This window comes from Vidua chalybeata, chromosome 2 (genome assembly GCF_026979565.1).
Source record: "Vidua chalybeata isolate OUT-0048 chromosome 2, bVidCha1 merged haplotype, whole genome shotgun sequence".
NCBI classification, from domain to species: domain Eukaryota; kingdom Metazoa; phylum Chordata; class Aves; order Passeriformes; family Viduidae; genus Vidua; species Vidua chalybeata.
The window spans coordinates 93,945,169-93,959,229 of NC_071531.1; the positions used below are offsets into that span (position 1 = coordinate 93,945,169).

Genomic DNA, 14,061 nt, shown 5'->3' on the forward strand with positions numbered 1-14,061 from the left:
ACATATGTCTTTGAGAGGATATCTCATTCCATTCTAAACCAGCTGCCTAGAAGAGGTGCTACAGTAGGCCTATGGAGCAGGATTTGATCTAGCTGAAAAAGATGTTACAATTTGAAAATGCCTCTCTACCTCCAGTTACAGAAGAAGTTCTTAGAAAGCCATCTTGGACTGGACGTAAACCTGGAGGTATCAATTCCATCTCACATTTCCTGTTTCTGTGGAATTCTAGTAGTATTTCCATATTCAACCCTTTTAGACTCATTTGAAAATCTCAGGTTGAGTGTGCTTCAGTTTCACTCTAGTATTTTCAAAGTCTCTAATAGATGTAAAAGCAAATTTGTCATGACTCTCAATAGAATTTCTATTCTGAAAGCCTGTAACTTGTTTCTTCCTTTGTTGCTTTTTAATATGGGCTATGTTTTGATGTGGAGATGTATGAATTGTTTTGCTGTTGAATAACAACTTTTCTCTTGCAGCATCAGCTGTAAAACATGAACATCTTGTTGGATCACACTCCGAAATCTGAAATGGGCATCCTGCCAAAGCTCAGGGCTTCCTTTTTGTTTTGACTGTTGCAATGTTCTTGTTTCTGTTAGTATCACGTTCCTACCACTTGTGCTTTTCAGACACCTATGGCCAAACTCAGTGTAACTCCACTGAGCTAACTGAAGCTGCAACAGAAGTGAATTTGTCTCAGTATGTCTGTAAATTAACCAGTCATTTAAGCTGGAGAGTGACATTGATAAGCAATAACAGCAGACAAGTGGTGAAAGGAAGATATCTCCTAGTTAGTTTTGGACAGTTGACACTAACTCCGTTGTCAGATAAGTCATACTGACTGTGGGAAAAGCTGAGTGGGAAAAGTCACACTTGCTGCCTGCTAACCGTAGGAGGAAAACAGATCTGGAATGCAGAGGAAATCTTGACATTATCTGTTCCCCCAACCCCTACCAGCCAGGCAATCAAAATAACTAGCTGAGTATCAGCTGCCTCTGTTCCTGGCTCACATAAAGGTGCTTTCTTGACAGAGCTTTTGCTCACAGGAGAGGAGGCAAAGAGAAGGAAAGAGTCTGAAGTGGTTGTGGGGGAGTGCTTCCTGCCAAAACCCAGGAGCAGCTTCTCTGTGACATATAAAAGAATACTCATGACATAAGCCTAGTGCTGTAAATGGAGGCAGCTCTGCTATTTCCACAGGACAGCAATTCATGCCCGACAGCCCTGCAACCCAGAACTCCTGTACTCCATCGCTCCACTTGGCCTCCATTGACATCGCCAAGGACAGTGTGTCAGACTCTGCTAAAAGAAGGATCAAACCCAAGGGAACAAAACCACTGGAAAGAACTTCTTTCTTCCTATCCAAATTGTGTTGTTTAAGAATAAAGTGTAGCTGTTTCAAATGAACATTTGCAGAGTAAATTTATTTCCTTCTGAGCATCACAAGGCACAGGGTTTATCAAGACCTAAGGCAGCACAGTATACTATACTAACATCAATGTATCATATATACATCACAGCAAATTAGAGACACTCTCACATATTCCTGGATGCACTCACTTACCTACGTGTAGCTTAATACTCTGGATATTATCCCTATAAGGTTGTTGTTATACTTAAAAAATCCAGAAATATGGGATCATAGAAGAGGATCACAGAAAGAAAAGCAACAAATGAAAAGGTGCACTTTAAACTATGCTACTGAATATATTCAGTTCTCCAATACATCATCCAGCCATAGAGTGTACTGCATCCATTATGTCTGTCTTATAAATAGATAGAATTATAAAACACAAGTTTATTTTAACTTTGGAAACTCATCTTACCTTTTTCTTACCACATGAGAGTCCAGAGAGCTATAAATTGAAGATTTTGACCATGTGTTGGTCAGCAGACAAGAAAAGTGTGTGAAAGTAAGGGCTAACTTTATGTGCTATATGTTTTTCAAACAAGCAGATCTCAGTATCAGTAGTCTGCTAGTGATGCCAAAGAACCTATGGCCTTATACCTGCTTTGCCTACTCAAAGAGCCTGGAAATCAAAATTTGTGGCTTCTCTTGATGGATGGCATGGATAATAAGGCAGCTACTTCTGGGGAAGGCTTGAAAGAAGACCAATTGGTTGGGGGATGTTATAATTATTTCTTTCCATATTCCTTCTTCAGTGCTTTAAGAAGCAGGCAGAGAAGAAACAATTCTTTGAATCTCTCCTTCCTATTTTGTACCCCAGACCCTTCTGTCTTTCTTTGACAGAAGTGAATCACCAACATCCCATAGACAGTCCTTCTCTGATTTTTCTGTATTAAGAAGCCTTGAGCTGCAGCTGACTGAGCCAATGCTCACCACTCAGGTGGTTTTGGGCATGCACGAGCAGGTGCAGAGGCTCTCCATACAGCCACAGTGCTACTGTAAGCCCTTCCTGGAGCCAAGCTTAGCATGAATAAATGACACAGCAAAGAGCACCTGGCAGGATGGGGACTGTAACCTGAACACCAATCAATTAATGTACCAACATGCATGAAAATAAGCTCCTGAGAAATTATTTGAATGCTGAATTAGAAACAAATGTAAATGTTTTAAATCACCTTTTTGTATGAAAACTATTGATGATAATGTAAGGCTATAAGGTTTGTGAGGGAAGGACTTTGTTCTGCCTGTACAGTGCTCATGAGGACACTATTCTGGGCCTGAGGCCAATTGTCACTACCTCAGTTCAAAAAATTTAAAAGTAATAAATGACCTTATTAGCAATCCAAGTAAGCAGCGTTTTTAAGTTTCCTGAAAGAACTACATACATCTTATGAAATATAATATTTCCCATTATATATATATATGTCTCCCATTTCCTCAGCTACTTAGAGATGTTGCTTGATTCTGAAATCCATGAAAAGTAGAGGCTACTTTTTTTCTTTATAGATACAAATAATTTTACAGCTAAAAATGCATCATTAAGAGACTAAGTATAATCCCAAAAAGTTGCTGGTGACTGCAACTGGCAGAGAGTTTCATTCTACAAAGAAAAAATCCCTAATTTTCTACAGGATATACCTGCAGGATTCTATGCTAGAGTCAGTTTACTTCTCAGAGTTAAATCATAGAAACCTTATATAACAGTGTCTTTGGGAACCAAGAAATACTCCAGGGTAGGTATATATCCAATATAAATATCAAATAAAAACCTACAGCCATTACCTTCCCAAACTCTATGTCAAAAGTCTACACTTTATGAAGACTGGAATAGCAGATTCAAATCCACTTAATAATACCCACTTGTAAAGCATCCTTTTGGCCATCTGTTTTCTTGAACTTGCTTTTCTTGAAATTGCTCTGCCTTCATAAAGACACAGAGTCAAGATCACAGCTGACAGATGCCATTGTATGCAATGGAATGATATATGGGATGGCTTTGGTATGTCTTTTGCATTCATATGCAGCCTCCTCTGGCTGCATTTCAGTGGTGGCTTGACAGCATGGTGGAATTTACTAATTTGTTTATGCTTTGTGCTGAGCACTCAATAAATACCAGCATCTATATGTGCATTTCTGTCATAGCAACTTGCTGGCCTGGGTGGAATCTAATACAGAGAACAGGAAGGGCAGAGACTGGATGGTTTTCAGCTGAGAAGCCTTCTTAAAAGGCTCCTGTTTCTTAGTAGTTGACGTCAACACTACATAGCTCTTTGTCCTCCTCTAGTGGTCCCATTATATTTAGGGAGAGGCTTATGAAGTGATAACTTCCTTCCAATTAATGCAGTCATTACCCCACTGCAAGCTGTTGAGGCTCATGCCTAGAGGTCTTGTGCTCGGTTCTGGCATGAGCCACAGTTCCATGGTGCTCAGGGAAGTGGAAAGAGGCGCCTCTGCTCATAGCCAGTCTCAGCTACACAGATGCTGTGTGTCCTTGAGCCATGGCCATCTCCTCTGAGCAGAGGCTGCACCACGGCAGGTTGTTCAATAGCAGGAAACAGTGGCATGGTCTGACTGCAGCCCCACAAAAGGTCCTATGTTGCAAAAGCCAGAAGCTGGCTGCTTTGATTGCTTTATTGTCCCAAATACTCTGCAGGATGTTCCAGCCAGAAGCTTTTCTCTGTTGTCCTGCCTGACTTGCAAATAAAGAAACAGCGCAAAATCCATCTTATGTGCTGAGATGTTCAGAGAGATGATGCATGTCACTCTGATGCAGCACAAAACCTTAATCCTTAGGAACTGATACTATAGAGTTAAATAACAGAAGCTGAACCTAATGAATGGTTGCAAGGGAAATGTTTTCTAATGGGAAACACTAAAATTGTTGGAATTGCTACCTATTAGAAATGCTTTCTGTGAAAACAAAAGGTTCCTACCATGTAGATTATTCCTTGTTTGTGTGTGCCTCAGAGCTTTAATGCTTAGTTAGCATAATAAAAAACTAAAGGTTTATTTTGCTACTTGTATACTTTAACATTGGTTAAAGGTTGTTTAACCTTCAAACTTTTGCAGTTATGTCTTGCACAGGAAATAAAACACAAGGACATAGTTTGCATTGTGGCTACCAGAGAGGTCTGAGGGAAAGATCTAATTGAAACAGAAAACAAACATACTTTTAAATTATTATTATTCAGTGAAAATTTTCCAGGCATTTGTTGCTTTTGGAATAAATGTTAAATGGCAAAATTTGCCCTCTGCCATGACTCTTGGAAGCCCCCAGTTTAAAACAATTTGGCTGCTCAGGAGCAAGGGAGCTGAATATGGCTGAATATGGCTGTCTGTCTGCAACCTTTGTCAGGCAATTGCTCAGTCACAGAAAAAAATGACTCGAGAATCCTGTGTCTCCATGAACTTAGTTGCTGGAAACCAACACCACCTAATTCCAACAGAGGCAAAACTTTAGAGCAATTTATCAATCTGAATTAGATCACCTTTTACAGCAAGGTTCCTGTCACATCTCAAGAGTTGTTACAAACCCAAGCTCATCTACCAGCTGCTTACTGCTCAGCTCTCCTTAGGAGTCCAAGCTGTAACCATACTGAATTAAGAAAAGTATTTATAATATCTTCATTCTGAAATGACCTATATTTTGTACAATTATGAACTAGATATTATTTTTAATATTTATCATCTCTATTTTCAGTATTTTTCTTTCTTATTTAAAATATTGACTAAAAATCAAAGTCACAGAAAGAACCATGGAGAAGAAAAACAGAAAAAGATATTTAGAATAACTTTGAGTAGTTGCATGTGTATAAAGTGTTTTTATACATTGGTGCTTTATTGTTTTAGAAATGTCATATAAAATTCAGAGTACTTCTTAATGTATCAAGCTTTCGTCTATAATTCACATACTAAAACAGTAAACATATAAATTTCTAATCTATACCTGGCTGTTTTGGGGTTTTTTTTGAGAAACAGCAATTTTCCTCTTGCTTTTGAGAGCAGAAGATCCCAGTGACCTCAACTACTCCAACACATCAGTAAGAGCTGACTGGCAAAGATTTGTCTTTTTAGAAGCACAAAGAAGGGCTTTGTTCTATCATTTCTGATTATGAAAAGAAGAGGCAGTCTCACTGCCTAATTTTGGAAGCCAAACTGGCGCTGCAGAAAAGTTACAACTGGAGCCAAATGAAATGACCCTCTGATGCACTGACTGCAGGACAAGCACCAACTCTACCTACTTCTAATTTGAGCAACACAGAGCATAACTAGTTAAGAGGCCAAGGCCACCAAACACCTGGGTTTATTCAGTAGTTTACTTCCACTCCTTAGGAAAACAGCCTGTTCATTTTTCAGTCCAAAGTAAGCACCTCCACTTTGTGCTGAAAACATGTCAAAGTGACCCTGCTCTGCTTTCTAGTAAGTGCACAGGATCATTGGATGAGGATGTTTTATTTTCTCCAGTTATTTAAGGTCAGGTTTTCATCTTGGGTAAAGTTTTATAGCTGAAGTAATGACAGCATGAGACACAAGTACTGCCTAGGTCTTGCAAGGCACTGCTGAATGTCTAATCCAGTGCTGCTCCCTCCTGAAGAGGATGAGAAGAGGGGCTTCACAGTCACAGCCTCAGCTCCACCACCAGCACACTTTCCAGACATCCATGGCAAGTGAAAGGCTGAAAGAGAATCCCTCCATCCCCCCCATGAGCAAAAGGAAAATCCCAGAATAGGATATGGTTCTGTGAGCCACATCAATTTCCCTGTTCAGGGTGTGATTAGCCCATAATTCCTGCCCAGGGACTGCAGCAAAGGTAAAATAAAACCAGGAGCATAAAACCTTTATGACTAAGGAAATATAAAAATATGTAATCAGTTGAAAGTACTTTACTCAGGTTTGATTTTGTGATGAATCAAGCACCTTTAGTTTCTAACAAGAGCCAGATGGAGTTACGGCTCCCTCCCATTTCCCAGAATCAGGCCTGTTGTTGGCAGTTTTTCATATACAGCTGCTATATAGCACAGTTCTGTTTCTTACACTATGGAGACCTCTCCTTGAAGTCAATTTGCATTGTGCCTGGGCAAATATTGCAGTATCAGGCTGCTCATTAAAGCCCTGGGACCACTACTGCCCCTGTTTGAATTTTGCATTATATCAGTCAAGGATACACAATTATCCGTGGAGTACTTCTGAAATGGCCAAGGTCACATGAGGATTTTATCGTATTACTGCAGTGCACCATCTTCCTTGCCAGCCCATTGCTGTTCTGCTACAGACTACATTACCATGCATCAGCAAATACATGAGCACGCTGCTATATTTAGTGTTTCATACATACCACTAAAATAGAGGATGTGTCAGCTTTTAATCCGACTTCAAATTTTTATCAGCAAAGTGAGGGCTCATTTTCCCTAGCAGTGATGAAGTGTGCTCTGTGTCAGTCATCTTGAGCTATGTGGTGATAACTTTAAAATACATTAGGCAGCTAGAATGCTCAATCTAAGTGGAATGTTTTTTACTAAGACATATACTGGGGGATAGTAAGGACACACAGCATCAGGCAGCCAGGTTTTAGTAGTGACTGCCACAGGCTACCTACAAACCCAGCAGCAATCTGCAAGAGGAGCAGCTAAGCATGGTGCTCTCTAGGGTACCACTGCAGACAATTAGGAGCTCCTACATTGCAAGGGCAGAAGAGATAGGTAGTGCAGACTAGGTTTGGTGTTATGTTATGGCAATATGAGAGGAAAGCATTGATGATGATGACTTGAACAGAGTGGTCTATTGCACAGAGATAGGACCAGGGCAGTCCTATTAATGGCATCATCTATTAATGACAGCAGGAATGTAGTTTAATGGCTGAAACCTCAGGTACCAGCAAGACAGCCACATTCATTCCCAAAGAAAGCATAGTTCAGTGGATAAATCTGGTGTTTTCACAGGTCTTGGTAAAGTCACAGAATGTGGTATTTTTTACATATTTGTAGCACTTGCTTATTAATGCCATCACATACAAGCCGTTCAAGTGTGTATTGCCTTCCTGTCTACCACTTGAACAGAAAGCCAACAGACAACTTGCTCACCTCAGGCCAAGGGTGAGCCTGTCTGTGTGAAACCAACTTTTCTACTCCAAACTGCTCGTCCTCTCTTGCACCTGTCCCTTGCACTTTGCTAAATACATCTTAAAGGGTGTGGGCAACACCACATTTGCAGCCTAGATCTAAGTCCAAATAACACTGTATTTATTTAATAGCGTGACATTTTATAAATATATAAATGTCTGAGTCTTTGTGGAACTCCATTTCAGCCAACTCAGAGCTTTCCATCCCAGCCCTATGATGCTGTGGCAGGGCTGTTCTCAGCCATGTGACCCAACTTGCAGACTGACATCCCTGTCCCCAGGCCTCATCCTGGAGCTGTCTGACCTCTGTTCCTGTGTCTGCCCCATTCCCCAGGGAGCCACCAACTCATGCTGCATCATGTCATGATTAAAGAAAACAGAAAGCAGAATAAATTCATCCTCAAGAATCACATCTAACCATTATTTAATTTTTTTTTGAATGGTTAGATCATCATGAATTCCAGTGCATGTACTAAGTACCAGTGTTACTACATCTGGAAGTGACGACACAAGGCCGGCAAGCACGCAGTGACACTGCCAGCAATGCTGGTACTTCTGATGAGGCTCCCTGGTGTGGCTGGATGGTCTATGCAGCTGTAGCTTTTCTTAGACACATTTTGGGTATCCTGCTTAAGATATTGTGAGGCACCCACTACAAATCCAGGTAATGGAAGCCACAAAATTTTGCATTAATTTGAGGGTAAGAAAAAGAAACATAAAAGTAAACAAGAGAGAGAACAGCATTCCAAAGGACAGGTATTTTTCCCTCTCACATGCAAACATGGTTTACATGGAGAATGACTGGAAGCTGAGGACAGCCCAGCCTTGGGGAAAGGGCTGCAGAAGTTCCCACCCCAGCTGCAGCAGCTCTGAGCTGCCCTGTGCACCCCCAGCTCCTGACAGGATGGGGTTATAGGTGCTCTTTGGTGGGGAGGGCAAGGTGACCCACTGGCACTCTGGCAGAAGACTCTCTTGGCCTCTGAAAGCTCTAGAGCTCTTACCAAGAAAGGGGGCAGAACAAAAAATGACAAAAGAAAATGAGAAAGAATAAGAAGTAAGGATGTAAGGGGAGAGTGATGCAGAAAACAAACTTGAGTAGAGCAGTGAGTGATGTGTTCTGTGTGTGGCTGATACGGGCAGGATAGGTTTTCTTCTCATGCAAGAAATTTCAAAAGAGAAAATTTATTATCCAGAAAGCACAGAAAATATCAGAAATGTTTAAGTAACTGCAAATCTGGAAAAAACTCTTGTCCCTTAGTTCAAGACAAAGATTTTTCCTTTTTTGTAATTTAAATCAGGTTTTCTCTTTTTATCTCTCTTTTTTTAATACTTCAATGTAACAAATTTCAAAGCCAAAAGTTCCAAAGTTTAATAAAACTTAACACTTCCCACTTTGAAGACTGTTTAATTATTGCATGTTGAGAAGTGCCTATTTTACAGAAACAATTTGAAATGGATTAATGGATTCTAACATTTTCCTGTAAAATGTTCTATTTGAAGAAATGGACATTTTCTGCCAGAAGCATTTCAATGATAAGTTTATTACCAGCTCTACCATATGCTAGATTTCTATGACTAAAGTTTCACCTCCGTGACCAAACTGTGTCAGGAAATGACCTGTCATTCTTCTTTCATGCCTGCAGTCATCAGATTTTCAACCACCATCCTACAGTTCTCCCATTAGGATGGGCACTAAAACTTTATCTCTCTGACAAAATTAATATTATCATAAAAGTAAAATAATTAAAGATCAATCATACTATAAAATGGGAACACTGCTAAAATATGTTTTGTTTAAAACGCATGTGCCATTGACAGGTTTTCCTTTTCTTTATAAAGTGAGCCTTCAGTGGCACAGAGACATTTTGATCCAACAATGAATACAATTAAAACAATTGCTCAAACAATCTCAGAACTTCTGAAATTTGTTTAGCTTTGGAAAAGCCCAGGCATGTGTTTCCTTGGCAAATACCATCATGGAATGAATCCACATCCAAATCGTAAAGCAGGAAAAGTTAATGTGTACAGAGCTTGAGTGAAAATATGTACATTTACACTTTGATCAGCAGCCTTCATGTTTTCTTGACCTGAATTAAAGTACATGAGGGTGAAATTGCCTATGGAGACCTGAGTTTTCTAGCCCAGAATTTCTGTCATTTTGCTAAGCCACTATGTTTGCCAGCAGAGCCACTGAACCAGTGAAATTGACTCCAAAAAGCTGCATTTATCTGATTTTAACTGAGCTAAGGTTGGCCCCCAGAATAAACTGTGGATGCAGTTTAGATCAGAGACAGATGCAAGAAGAAATCACTGAGTGAGCAAACTGGCTTAAACTAGTCCTTCAGGCCAAAAAAAAGATGCTAAGTCATCTAGGGACAGAGAGGTAATTACAGCAGCGATGTCCAATTGCTTTCCTTTTAATTGGCACACTTTGCATACATCCTGACTAACAAAACAGAAAATGCAGTCAGAAATGGGTGACTCCAGAGGTCAGTTGGTTTGTGACTGAAATATTTCTAGCTGGCAAAGACTTTTGCGGGAAGGTGGATTCATCTAGACTTTGGGAACATTTCTTTTTGCAAAACTGTGAGGCTGCTATTAAACCCCAGTAACCCACATTCTGGGAAGCAATTCTGTTTCTCTGTATTTCTTAATTGTGCTTCATTACAATTTAATAAGGACATTTACTCTCAATTAAGCAAATCATCCAAGCAGTTTCTTACGCCTGTTGCAATTAATTGGTTTTGTCAAATGTGGGTTTAATTGTGCATTAAGTATCTTGCTGAACCAGGATCTGTATGTGTGTGCACATATCTGTCTATCCAAACCTTTCCTTAGCTCCTGGCATGATAATGTATGTGCAGTTCAGGGTATCTGAGCCTTTAGCTCTGCTTACTGCTCTGGTCTTGGTGCCTCGATGGCCCTAAACAATTCCTCCATAGTGATGAAACTCACTGATGCTGTTAATAATGAAAAATGATTCAACCAGATAGTGGGCTCCTGCTAAGGGAGAAATCGGGCGTTGTGACTCTGACACTTGGGACATGTGGGTCCCAAGGGGCTGTTAGATTTTTTGAAAAATATGCCTCTGTAACAAGTCTCTTCATCAGAATCAGCTGCTGAGTGACCACTGAGAAAAAAAAGCTCTGAGGCGTTCCTCATCTCTAGTCACCTCTCTCACACATACACACACCAGTGCCATGGCATGACCTTCAGTCGCACTCTGACACCAGTAACAAATGCTTGGCTTTATCCCCCATTTCAGAACTTACCTTGCAAGGTGTAAATGAAAAGGTGATGAATTATCAGCTTTCCTAAGAACCACCTTAATTCTACACCAATAGGTCATGAACAGCAGCATGGAAGCGATTGTCACAAATGCACTGAACACTCATTTCATAGCAGAGACTCCCCAGGTCCTCCATCAATGCACACATGGTTACACAAGTCACCAAGAAACTTTCAAGAAGTAATGCAGCCTTACCTGCTTTTTCCTTGCACAGCTTCTGAAACAGCATCTGTAAGAAAGTGATTTTTCTTTAATAATGGTACATTTTTTCCTTCAAATAAGTTCCACATTTCAAGATGACAATCAATGTAATTATTAATTGTCACTACCTTACACAAAGCATAAAATCTATAAATCAATAAAAATCATGCAGAATAGCTAGTTTTGCTTGCTAATGACAACCTGGCACCCATTCTCAAATAAGGTTCACCTGTCTTGCAGTGAGTGAGTCTAGGAGCATACTCTACAAGCAGAGTATGTGCCACAAGGATACATAAGGTACAACACACTGGAACATGCCTGAAAGGGTCTTGCATTGCTGGTGGGGCTCAGGGAGCAGACAGGCTGCTAAAAGGTTGTGTAAGTAGCTCTACTGATGGGCAAGAAACAGGACACTGTGGCTCAGAAAGGTAGATGCCTGGTTTCTGTTCATCTGTGACCAAGAGAGGGTTGCTCTGCCTGAGGTCATGGGCAAACTGACCTGCCACGTTGTTTTCTTCATATTTTTCACCTTGCTGCTTTGGGTTTGCCATGCTAAATGAAAGGGGTGCCATTAGCACCACACTTGGATGCACCTCTTAGTCCATTACTTTTCTCTTTAATAGCTTTCCGTGCCCAAATGAGGAGGTTGTTGACTCATTAAATGCATTTCCTTTCATAGATCCATCCACTGTCTCAGCAATGCAGCTGTAAATGAAACTAGCATAATGGGTGAAACTGCACCTAATTTTTATTTTTTATTAAAAGAAGGGTGAACTGATTCCTCTAGGTACCAGTGTGAAGAGCCCAATATGCAGGCAGCTGAAAAGACAGACACTCCTGTGCCTTGCAGTGACACACCTTGTTCCTGTTATCTGCTTGTCCGCACATGGGCAACCATCTGCACCTTTCCATCAGATGCACCAAGTGCTCCGTTATCTCTTCAGTCAATATTGCTTCTGCAGCCTTGATAGGAATCTATCAAAACATGCTTTATCTATAAAAACATGCTTTTTATTTACCTTTTATTTAATGAAGAATTTTACTGAGATATTGAAAAATTCCTCCTCTGAGCATGGAACCAAATTGATTAGGCATCTCTCTTAATAATAGGGAAAGCAAAGCTAGGCTACACTTTTTTTGCCTTCTGCAAGGCAATTTCATTCTAAAAGAGCCTCTTGCTCCATTGCAAGGTCTGCCTGAGCAGCAGCTGAAGTTGACCTATCTTTAGCCAGCAGGGATTAAGTGGAGTGGTCACTTCTGATGGGAAGATAACAAGCGGCTGAGTCCAAATCAGGTTTTATTAGTGGCAAAGCATCTCATTTCCACAGAGAAGTAGGAAATTCAGGCATGGGCTGTGTCAATTGGCAAGGGACAGGCAGGTCCCACATGAGTGTGCCAGGTTTTTGGGATGCCTTTTGGAGTGAGGCATATCATATTGTCTCTCCAGTCTTCAGTGAGCTGCAGTGTTGTTTATCACCCCGCCTGGGGACAGGCACCTGATTTTTAGAATCACAACTCTGGCATAAGCCTGGTTGATGCCTAAATTGCTATACTGAATCTTTGGATAAGCACTTCTTGAAGAATTCATAAATGATACATGAATCGAAAAATAAATATGTCAGTCCTTCATGGATAACTGGTTTGTGTGTTCTAGTGCTGCCAGAAGGACACCAGCTATTAAAAACACACTCAGGCTATGTTAACTTCCAAGATCTTTTTAGGATGCCATACAAAAAAGGATGCAAATTATTGCTGGAACAATCTCAAGAGGCAAAAGAAAGCTGCCAACTAAAAGTGATTTATGGAAATTATAACGCGCTATATAACTGATTGTGTAACAAAATACATTTATTGGAGGTCTGAACAGCATGGCACCAGCTAATCAAATATATAGAAACCATAGACCAAGAGAGTACAACTCTAGCCAAAAGACTGCTGCAGCACCTGCTGCTATGAATAATACAGAAATCATTTGCATACAACTCCAGCTGTAACAATTTTGTAAGTGGAAGTGTCAAACAGAAGCCAAAGATAAACTCTGCTGATATAGCCATGTTTTATTTGCTGAAGCATGTAAACCAGTCCACAGAAACCAGAAATGTTTAAATGCTGGGTCCATTCCTCCCCCTCAGCAGTCCTGTGTGTCAGCAGGGCCATCCTACATTCACCTCTGTGAGCAAAGGTCCCCAAAAGCTTGCCTGGACAGTGTCACCCTGTGCTCCATAATCAGAGCAGGATGAGCCAGTGACATAAATGAGGCAACTGTACTCTTAGTGTCAGTGCAGGTACCTCAAGAAAGGCTGTGGATCTATTGGTGGGAGGAAAGTGGACATGTTGCATTTATAAAGAACCTGACATGGCCTCAAGTTTCGCCAGGGGAAGTTTTGATTGGATTTTAAGAAAAACTTCTTCACAGAAATCACTGCCAAACATTGAGACAGGCTGTTTGTTCAGGGAAGGGTGGAGTCACCATCCCTGGAGGTATTTAAAAGATGTGTAGATGCAGATGTGGCACTAAGGGACATGGTTAAATGGTGGTCTTGACAGTGTTACGTTAGTGGCTGGACTTGGTGATCTTTGAGGTCTTATACAACCTAAATGATTCAATGATTCTGTGATTCTCTTGAAAGGCATTCTGTGTGGAAACAAATTACTCAAATGAACTCCTCAAATGAAGTGGAAGTGAAGGTAGAAGCAAAACACCAGCATTGTAAATTCAACAAGGAAAATAAACATGCACATCAGAAAACTGTTTCTCTGATGTGTACATAATCTTTCAGGGCTATAAGTGATCAGGGCATGGAACTCATCAAACTGGATTAAATTACTTAATAATATCCCAGAAACATTATTGTCATATAAAAGCTTTTTTTTTGCTGACACAGATTATGAAATGGTTGACTTGAACAACTTCAAAACCATTTTAATTTGCAACAGCACAGGGATTCTGTAATGCCAACCAATCCTGTAATATCATACACCATTTCAAAGAAAAAAAAAGACCATTTTGCATCCACATCTTTTGCTTCCCTCTTCCCCATCAACCTCTAT

General features: G+C 40.4%; 1 protein-coding gene across 1 annotated transcript in view; it reads right to left on the reverse strand.

Moving 5' to 3' along the window:
• The window catches only part of STARD13 (StAR related lipid transfer domain containing 13), a 288,376-nt gene that overhangs the window by 154,185 nt on the left and 120,130 nt on the right, over positions 1 to 14,061 (reverse strand). The window contains exon 5 of the mRNA XM_053934317.1: positions 11,005 to 11,038. Coding sequence (XP_053790292.1) covers positions 11,005 to 11,038 — 34 coding nt within the window. The remainder of the gene's footprint in view (positions 1 to 11,004; positions 11,039 to 14,061) is intronic.